Source organism: Diadema antillarum, unplaced genomic scaffold, assembly GCF_040938485.1.
Source record: "Diadema antillarum isolate AM-2024a unplaced genomic scaffold, OU_Dant_1.0 seq00000649_RagTag, whole genome shotgun sequence".
Classification (NCBI taxonomy): domain Eukaryota; kingdom Metazoa; phylum Echinodermata; class Echinoidea; order Diadematoida; family Diadematidae; genus Diadema; species Diadema antillarum.
In genome coordinates, this window is record NW_027271563.1 from 2041941 (window position 1) to 2052280 (window position 10340).

Below are 10340 nucleotides of genomic sequence, written 5' to 3' on the forward strand. Positions count from 1 at the left end.
AGACTTGGAGTTGGAAAAGCTGTGAGAGCGAAAAGTGGGGGATATCCCCATGGAGGAAGGGGCTATGGATAAGAGATATAAAGAGGATAGGCAAAGAGATACAAAGAGGTACCGGGTACTATATACAATTTTTCATTCAAAGTTAACACATAGACTTTGAAACCAGCCGGTTCATGGCACCGAAAACTTCCTCTGCCACGGTGATGAATTGAAAACGAGGACGCCCTCCCAGGCGCTAAACATGAAATACACAGTACTCGGGCGCGTGCATGCGGATGCATGCCAGGAGATGCCTGTACAATAACAAACCCGCTACTATACTGTGTGCACGTGTGTTCTAGCATAAGACCCTACATACACACTGTATGTATGTAGCCGTCAGAACCGTCTGTGCTGTACTGTGTTTTTGTTGTAATAAATCACTTGGCGCACCTAGGGCACAGTCTCTAGGTCGAGAGCGCTAATTAGAATTAATTTATCTGTGGAAAACCTGCAAAGAACATTTCTACAAGGCAACATGGAACAAGAAGGTGGAATTGGAAGTGATGAAACGATATCAACCAGAGGAAAAGTCTTCCACTGTGATCTCTGTGATGTCAAAATAACATCAGGTAAAAATCATTATTCCCTAATCGTTGCTAATAATTGTAAAGTTTGAACACTTGTTAATAATAATCATAATGTTAGGTCTATACAACTAACGTTACAACTTAGTACAAGTAGAGTCTAGATATCTAAATTTACATTAACAAACTCAGCAATATTAATTATTATCATGATAAGCCGGCGCCGATAAGCCCATGCCATGGCCCTTCTTCAACTTGTAATTTAGATTAAGACCTGTGTGAGCAACTAGATTCTAGCTAGATTCATTGTCAAATAATATGATTCACAATCACTAACCTTGTTAAGTGTAAAACTATGGTTAAAAAGTGGATATTTTCGCACGACTAATTTTTTGCGCTTGGCAGGGTAAGAAGAGTTTCGCGTGTTTTTAATTCCGCGGAATTAAGACATAACGCACAAGAACATATGGCAAGCAAAAATATTTCTGTGCTTTTATTTTTTGCGCTAGGTCTAGTTTTTGGTTGCGCAAAATGCGCGAAAATTTCAACACCGCGAAAATTTCCGCTTTTACAGTATATTGTGTGTGTGTGTGTGTGTGTGTACTGTGCTCGGGAAAAGTCAAGTGATGTCACGTGTGATGTTGACATGACAACACCTGAACACAGGTCAGTAGGTAGACCATCATTATTACTGGGTGGGAGCTGGCAGCACCACACGTGACGTAAATTTACCTATTATAGATAGAGAGCTTGAGTTTTCAGGAGTAGACCTGTTTTGTTGCGGCAGGGAATAATTTTCAAACTCAAATTTGTAGCAATTTCAGCTGATGAAAAATATCTTCAATGATATCCTGTAGTACACTTCTATAATATGTAAGAAAACTGCAACACAAAAGTTAGTTTGTGTAGCAGTGGTGTAAAAATGCATAGCAAATTGCTATGCGATACCAGGAAAATTATTCCCTATTACAGTGCTTTTAAAACCATTAGAAATATTCGTAGTGAGTGTGTATTAGTGGTGAAGTTACAGTTGCAGGGTATTTGCTTTAGAGCAGTCAAAATATATATTTTTTAGGAGCAGCTGAGCTGAGCTGAGGCTGTTACACGTTAACCATGTTGACCTTGAATACTGCCCCAGCCAACACCAACACTGCAAGTGCAACAGTCAAGAGTCGGTCATTGCTTTCCAGAAGAAGGCTGCCCCTTCTGTCATCAGAGGGTTGAAATCAAATTAAACCTCCTGTAATAATTACAGTAGGTTTCAGGGTGCTGTAAACTTTGAACTTTGAAGCAAGATTTTTAATTGGTACTTCACTGTTAAAAAATTTAGTAGATATGCCACCAATTCTATTTACTATCATTGACTGCACCATCACCTCAGTTCTTACTCAGATAGTCTTACAGCTCAACCCATTCCCTCCCCCCCCCCCCCCCCCCCAGTTAAAGCATGGAAATAGCAGCTTCCTCAGGGATTTTTCGTCAAGGGTTCAAATTTCGATTACATTTCATTAGCCAGCACCTACCCCCATTCAGTTCTGATGATTAGCGATTGTTGTTTATTTTGTTTTTATTTCATCTTATCTTTTCTAATGTTGACTGCTTTAAAGTTGCCCTCCAGACTCATTTGTTTATAACCTGCTTTCCAGTAGAATTGTATTCATTATGTATGTTCTTATTTTCAATCATTATTGCTCCATTTAATTTCATGTACCGGTACATGTGTGCTTAATGATTTCTGTACTTCATAATTCACTTTTTCTCACTGCGCCTTGAGCACATTAGTCATGTGTAAATGGCACATTATAAGTACCTTGTATTATTATTATTATGATTATTATCTTTGAATCAGCCAAAGCCGTCCAGGATCATCTTCAGGGAAAGAAGCACCAGAGGCTTACCCTGATCCAGACCACCAGGCAGAAGGAGGCGGAATGCAGCATCTTTGTCGGAGGGCTCACCAAGCTGGTGTCTGAACTGGAGCTGACCGACTACTTCACAAAATATGGCGGCGTGGCTCAAGTGATTGTGGACAAGGATAAAGTAAGTGTGTAGTCTCGCCGTGTTCATCACAGCTGATTTTCCTGATACCAAACAAAATAACTCTGCCATTAGAGACTGTGTTGTCAGACTTCAATAAGGAATAAACTGTCTACGTTTAGAAAGGAGCTTTTTATTAACTATTATTTGGAGATTTTGTTGTTATGTAATAGTTGCAGTAAGTTTGTTGCTATGGCGCAAACTATTTGCAAAATTGGGAATAACTGTTGAAAGCCACAAGGAAAGCATACAAATTTTCACTGCTTGAATGACATATCAAGGGACAGTTTGAAATCATGAATGAGGTATGGCTTGTATCTCTGTCAAATTTGTGAGCTGTAGAGACAAACCTATTCCATGAAAAAATTCCTGTTCTTGTATGAATCACAGGATTCCAGCATGCCATACAAAGCAATCATTTGTGGAAAGACAGGTGATTCGAGAGTTCCACAAAATTTTATAGGACTGTTACAAAGTTTCTTGACCTCACCCAATTTATCAGTTTGATATCTGGTACTGCTGATGTTTATTTTTTTTTTCAATCTGCTCTCTAATGACTTTATCTGGAAGTCTTGTCAAGGCAACAACTGTGACAGTGAAAGAATGGTATTGGTGATTCGTACGATAATGGTATATCCTTAATGACAAGTAGGCCGGGCTTTGTGGCGTGCGCCTGTAATCCAGCTACTTTGGAGCAAAGGCAGAGATATGGCTCAGTCAGTACAAGGTTGGTAGCGCGTCTACCTTCACATCCAAGAGAACTGGGTTCAGTTCCCGAGTCTCAATCATGAGCAATGTTGTGTGTAAGCATTCCATCCCCTCTAGTAAGAAGCAAAATACTCTGTTCCTCGGATAGGACATCAAATGGAGGTCCATGTGTGTGTTATCCACGACACACGCACGTAAAAGATCCCACTTCATTCATTCATCCCAAAGAGCAGGGTGTCAACCTGGTCAAGTGGTCCCCCTACCCACTCACACAAGAAAATGGACGAATGATGCCGACCCCAGGTGACTAGCAATAGTCATCGAAAGGTATCAACCAGGCACACTGTGCCATACGCTTGAATAAATGAATGACAGGTAGAACATATATTTTTTTTTTATTTTTACCTTGATCATATTGCAGGGAAAGTATGCAATTGTGCAGTTCAGCGAGAAAGAAATTGCAGAGAGGGCATCCGAGGAGGAGAAGCAACTCATGAACGGCAAGAAGATCACCGTGCGGCCGAGAGAAAACAAACCCTTCGCCATCAAGAGCAAACACCATTCGCCCCCAGGGAAGGGGGCCCAGGGGAAGACGGCCAAGGAAACAGAGATGGACCTTATTCTGGAGAAGCTCTTGGAATCAGAAAATGTGAGTCAAGCACTCTCTGTCCACTGTCAAAGTCTAGATAGACATCCATAAAATGAATTAACAAGAATTTGTGAATGTTTTACCAGTGTGTTTGAATTTTGATCCAAACTCAGTTGACTTTTGTCCAAAGACTAATTTCTGTCTTGGTTGTTTCAAAACTGAGAGCTGCAACTTGTTCAAATGCCTGCACATAGCATGTTGAAGCCAAAATGTTTAATTAAGAGCAAGTATTTATTCATATATATGTGTATTGAAGAGACAATATGAGCTAAAAAGTGTGTACCACAAAAAGAACTGATGCTTTTAAACATGTTACTACATCATAGCATTCTAGGTATCTGTTGTCAGATTCCGAGTCTGAAGGCACTATCCGAGTCTGAGTCCAACCTACTTATACCATGTATGTAATGTGATATCCTATTATGACTTCATAATGACAGAAAATATTAACTAATTATTGCTGCCCCTCTTCCCCCCCCCCCCCCACTAGAGTTTTGCTTCAATATTTGACGCTGTGACCTACAGCCCTTGATTTCAGATCAATCCTACTTGTTCTGCTTTTATCCCTCGTGCAGGTTTCATGTCAGTTGCAGACACTCATGGAGGAAACCTGTCTAGCGCCCTCAGACCTCCAGCTTCGCTACCTCATTTGCGATCTCCTGCAGGAGGTCTTCGTTGAGATGTTTCCAAAGTGTCGGGTCTATCCCTATGGGTCGTCCGTGAGCAGTTTTGGGGTCAAAGGTTGTGACCTCGACCTGCAGATTGATCTAGGACGGGGCGAGCAGACATTTGCTTACCAGTTTGCTTCGCTTCCGGGCTCCTCGGAGACAAGCATGGAGACATCTGCAGAGGTGATTTCACCCAGCAGTTCTTGAGATCAACAAATGCTTTGAGAGTCCAAAAGGCATAAATCGGGACATGAAACCATAGAGAATGCTATTTCCTACTAAAGCAGTGGAATGGAAATATTTCATCTCTGAAATTTGACCAGAATATAAAGAGTTAAAACCCCTTGCTAACATTTGCAGATGGAAAAAAAAAAAATAGTGCTTCAAAATAGTTCTAAAATGTGAGTTTGGGATAATAATAACCAACATGAAAATTTTAATCATTACTTTTTCCCTTTGAGACACAATTTTTTTCAGTGCTGTGTGCTTCAAAAAAAAAAAAAAAAATCTCTTGCAGAATATAGAACTCCTGTGGGAATGTCCAAGTGTCATATTTACACCTCTAAAAAGGCAATATGTGTACCCTTTCCTAGAAACTTTGTAAAAGTCTTAATTTGCAATTCAAATGAAATTTTCAGTTGGACATAAACTATCTGAAGAAGTCACATGTTGTACTGTTTTTCAGGATCAATCTGCACTGGAACAACCAGGCCCCTCTGATGAGCCCCGCCCTGAGGATCTGTCCGGCAATGCTGCCCTTGAGGTGCTGTGTCGCCTCCTGAAGGAGTGCGTGCCGAGCTGCCAACATGTGCGAGCCATCCCCAGCAGCCGCCGCCCAGTCATCAAGTTCAGGCACAAGGAATCCGGGCTACTCTGTGACTTGTCCATGGACAACAGGTAACGATGGACACGTCATGGCATTATTTGCCCAGTGTAGCCTCTTCAGTGTTAGAACTGTTCTCCCAGACAACCCTTCTATTACTATAATCCCGATATTGCTTGGTAGCCATTTTTTTTTCTGCATAAAATGTACAATTGGGTCACAAGGGTTTGCTCAAGTTCAAAGGTTGTATATAATATTCCTTTTGCAAAGGTAATGAAATTTTGCATGGTTGAAGAATAATGTCTCCCAACATCGTATATGAAATCTTATGGTAATACACCTCAGAGTTTTGAAGAAAACAAATGGTAAACCATCCCCACGTCACTCAAGAATTTGTACTGAAAATAACAGTTGGAATATTTTGGGGCGGTCTGAATACATTCTCTGGAAATCTGTAGTATTGTTTCCCCTTCTATCGTAAAGAAGTTTCCAGTTTTATTGTTCTGAGGAAAGGTCTGAATTACTTACCTCTACCATATACCAGCTTATGAAAGAAATCTAAGTTTCACGGTTGCAAAAGGGACACACAAATATTTTGTCCATGGATGAGCAGTACAATGAACCAGGAAAGCAGGATTTTCATTTTTTGGACTTTTAACTTTATATGAGATACCCCTGAACCAAGAATCACTTACGAAATAGTACAGAGCATACCATTCTAAGAGGAAAACAAAGTTAATCAGATGAAAATCTGTTTTGGAATGGCTAAGACATCCAAAGTAAAACGAAGCAGTCCTAATAACAGGTGGGTCCAACCTTTTATTGTGTAGCTCTGTTTTGGATATCTCAGCTGTTCAAAACCAGTTTTCATCAAATAAATGTTGAATCCCTCCTGAAATTGCATGTCCCTTCATATTTCATAAAAGGTTTCTCCGTATCTCACCAGAAATGTTAGAAATCTGAAGTTAAGTCTCGACCAAAACTATATGGTCCCTTTAATTCACAATAAATCTTTCTTCCCAGACTTGCCCTGCGAAACACAGAGCTCCTCCACTTCTACTCTTCCCTGGATCCCAGGGTGGCTCCTCTCACCTTTGGCATCCGCCTCTGGGCCCGTCAGCGCCAGCTGGCCGGGAATCAGGGTCCAGGCCCTCTGCTGACCAACTACGCCTTGACCCTTATGGTTGTCCACTACCTGCAGAACACCCAGCCACCGGTCTTGCGTACCGTCCACCAGCTCAGAGCGCAGACAGGTGAGGGCAGCAGACATTCTTCCCATCCATCTAAATGGGATTTGATGTGGGTCACTGCCCATCCCAATTTGCCATTTTCGTCGATGCATGAAATTAAACCCCACTTTTCACCCTTTACAGACATAATGGTGCCACTAAGATTGAGGGCATATGATTTTGAATAACAAATGCACCTAAAGTGGCCAAGCTCTGTTTCTATGAAAGCTGTTTTGGGCTTATTTTTCTTCTTTTTTTTTCTATAGAAAGTCCTCTCTCATATGCTTATCATGAGTTTCCATCAGTATATATATGTCCATGCTTTCAAAATAGCAACATTAAAAAAAAAGAAAAAAAAAACCTTTGGTATGGTCAAAATAGCAGATATGATGGAAAAGGTTAACGATAGCTGATTGTACTGCATTACCATGGCAGTGATGATACAACAATCAATCAACTGTTAACATATCAGTTGTTGTGTAAATGGCTGCACTCATTGTATAACTTACAGTAATTGCATGCTACGACACGAGGCCCCAGAATGCTTGGAACAAACAAAAGCATAACAGTCGTGTATTTGTGTGTCACTCCCCCATTTTGACAGAGGAATTGTTCTTGACTTACATTTACCTCTCAAAGGACCAGCAGATGTCGTAAATATTGATGGATGGGATTGTTCGTTTGTAACTGATGCTACCAAGATTGGTCAGAGTGATAACACTGAAGATGCCGGTGAGTGCCAGTTTGTTTGTCCGTATGAATTAATCCTTTGTGCTGGATATGTATGTCAGGTCAGCAGGGAGTGAAATTTGATATTAAGGCTTGATAACGACTTGTGTTTTGCTCTGAATCATGTATGTTTATACTCCTGTGGAAGACCAAGCAAAGTGAAGTTAAGATCTCTAGCTTCAGAGGAACTTTATCTGATGGCTTATATCTTAAAGCAATGAAGGCTAGAATACTCACAAGAGAATCAACAAAATGAGAGCATGAATTTGTATTTCTTTTTCTTTCTTGATAACACCTGGGGCTCGTTTCATAAAACTTGTCATCAGTGACAAGTTGTCATAGATGTGACAAGCTACTGAAATCCTTGCATCTGATTGGCTGAGAGCAAATTTGTCATAGAAATGTGGCAGTTGTCACTGATGACAAGTTTTATGAAACAGGCCCCGGAATATCAATTTATACCCGGGTAAAGGTCCAGGTTTTACATGCACGAGTAAACCTTATTGCGAATGAAGTCATTCAAACCATTGCCTTTGCCTTGTAAACATACTTTAAAAAAAGGAGACTAGCTAAATACAGAAATGGAATATCATGACCGCCTAATTCACCTTGTTCAGTATCTCATAAAAACAGAAAATCATGACCGCCTTATTCACTTTGTTCAGTACCTTGTAAAAACAGAAAATCATGACCGCCTTATTCACTTTGTTCAGTACCTTGTAAAAACAGAAAATCATGACCGCCTAATTCACCTTGTTCAGTACCTCATAAAAACAGGGCCCCAGATCTACATCTACATGTGTGTTCTAGATGAAGACTGCAGGTTATAGATGGATTTTCTTCTTGCTCTGTGTGATTCTTTTTGCATGATGTCTGGCGATTATGATTTAGATTTTTTAATGTCAGATTTTAGTGGACACATTAGCTTAATGTATTGCTTTGGTTTGAGTAATCTTTTTAAAACATTTTCTTTGTATGTATCTTTCACTTCAATTATTCAAGGACCATAGTTGTCTCATGGAATGTATTATGAGAGGGTTTTGTGCCCTATAGATGTAAAATGTTTCATGGGACAAAGGATGAAAGGAGAAACTCCAAAGTGATGCTGTAAATTTTTACTTTCTTTATCATGAAATCATGCCCAGACTTCCTTTTCACTTTTCTTCTGTTGGGGCTCTGACACCCAGAATCCTTGATGAAAGGTTTCTTCAGCTTCTACACCAAGTGTGACTTCACCACCAGCGTCCTGTGCCCAGTCTCTGGCAAGACGGTTCCCCTGACCCAGTTCCTGAAGGATCCTGGTGAGGGGGGTCCAGTGGACTCACCCCAGGAGTTCAAGGTGAGCCCAGTCAACATCCAGGATCCCCTGGAACTCAGCCACAATGTTGCCATGAACGTCAACGACAAGACGGGGTCCAGACTGCGGGAGGAGCTCCGTGCTGCAAACCTGACGTGCATCTCGCTGCGCTACCGGAAGCAGGGGGCAGACGCCCAGACCGGCGAGATCCCAAAGTGGGGCCTCCTAAGTCTAGTGGAGGAAGTGGACACTGCATCGAAGAAAAAAGAGAGTTCCAGTGGAAAATCTCCTGCAGTTGCATTCCCGATGAAGGTGAACTTACTGACCGACAAGTTTGTCAAAACACATTCAGACGAGGGGGCAATGAAACGGGCGTGGTGCCAGGAGGTTGAGAATTTCTTGATGCAGCTGCTAACCGATGTTCTCTTAATAGAGAGCGGAGGTGCAGAGAAGGGCTGTGGTGATGCAGGCGTGGCAGGAGAAAGCAGCAGCAGCCCTCACTCTGGTTCGAAGCGAGACTACAACCACGCCCTTGGAACTGGTGAGGCTGGCGAGGGGGTCATGGAAGACAGCGGACTGGTCAATGACTTGCATGACAGTGAAGAGGAAGGGCCTTTGCGTAAGAGACTGAAGGTCGATGCTCCTCTTGATGAAGATGACCAAAATAATGTGTCCATGTCATCTGCTGAAAACACTAGCTTCACATCCACAGAAGGATTGACATCTCCGCCCATCTCGGATTCCCCGGGTGAGGACTCCGATGGGAGTATCTTTAGGAGGCAGGTGTGGTGCAAGTCTCATCATGCTGTGTGGGTTGGGAGGAGAAGGCTGAGACGAAAGCTCCAGTTGGAGAAGGCGTGGGGAGATGCCCCTGTCGACGAGATCTCCCGAGAGAGGCGCATCTCGGCGGAGCTAGCCAAAGGACCATCACAGCCGGACATGGCGATAGAGTTCAAGTTGGAACTGCGGCACAGATTAGCGCTGGACTCCACAGCGGTCGTCTTGACATTCCACCCCGTACAGAATGAGGCTGGCATCAGGGACTTTGCTCATTTCTTTGATATGTTTGGATCAAGGATGCTTACCCAATTACAGCTGTGACATTTTCTGCTGGCACTTCTCACCAGGAACATTAAAGGAGCGGTGCAGCCGAAATGCCAGACTGGATAGTTTGAGATACGTTGGACAGGCAAGCTTCAAGGGTCATCCAAGATTTCCATATGGACTTTAAAAGTATTACCATGTGCGAGGAGGGAAGAATTCTGACAAGTTGAAGGTCAGATTATGGTTCAGTATTTGCTGCAAATTTTTTCGCATACATGGTGCTTTTATCCTCTTCTTTTAGCCATCTTTTAATTTTCATTAATATTTAAGTGATAAGATTTTGCCTTGAAGTTCTCAATGTATTGAAGTGTATTGAGATAAATGAATCATTCCATGAATATTACATTTTGAGGATTTTACATGTGGAGGTTGGAAGATGGGTCACTCCACCGATGGATGTTTGATTTATCATAATTTGAAGAGGGAGAATGTGAGATGCAGTCAAACTTGTGAGACTATGGCAACCACTGACGTACAGCATGACTGATGGTCTTTTTGGACAGGTTAACACGTAGGTAGGTTGGCAGCCT

General features: G+C 41.8%; 1 protein-coding gene across 1 annotated transcript; it reads left to right on the forward strand.

The window, feature by feature from the left end:
• The first annotated feature begins 517 nt into the window (after positions 1–517).
• Positions 518–9954, forward strand: LOC139736482 (speckle targeted PIP5K1A-regulated poly(A) polymerase-like). Its single transcript, XM_071647233.1, is given in 9 exon segments — positions 518–611; positions 2416–2606; positions 3733–3960; positions 4536–4895; positions 5392–5525; positions 6475–6704; positions 7320–7412; positions 8597–9148; positions 9188–9954. Coding segments are annotated over 9 exon segments (2502 nt in total). The 3' UTR covers positions 9808–9954.
• Positions 9955–10340: the final 386 nt, after the last annotated feature.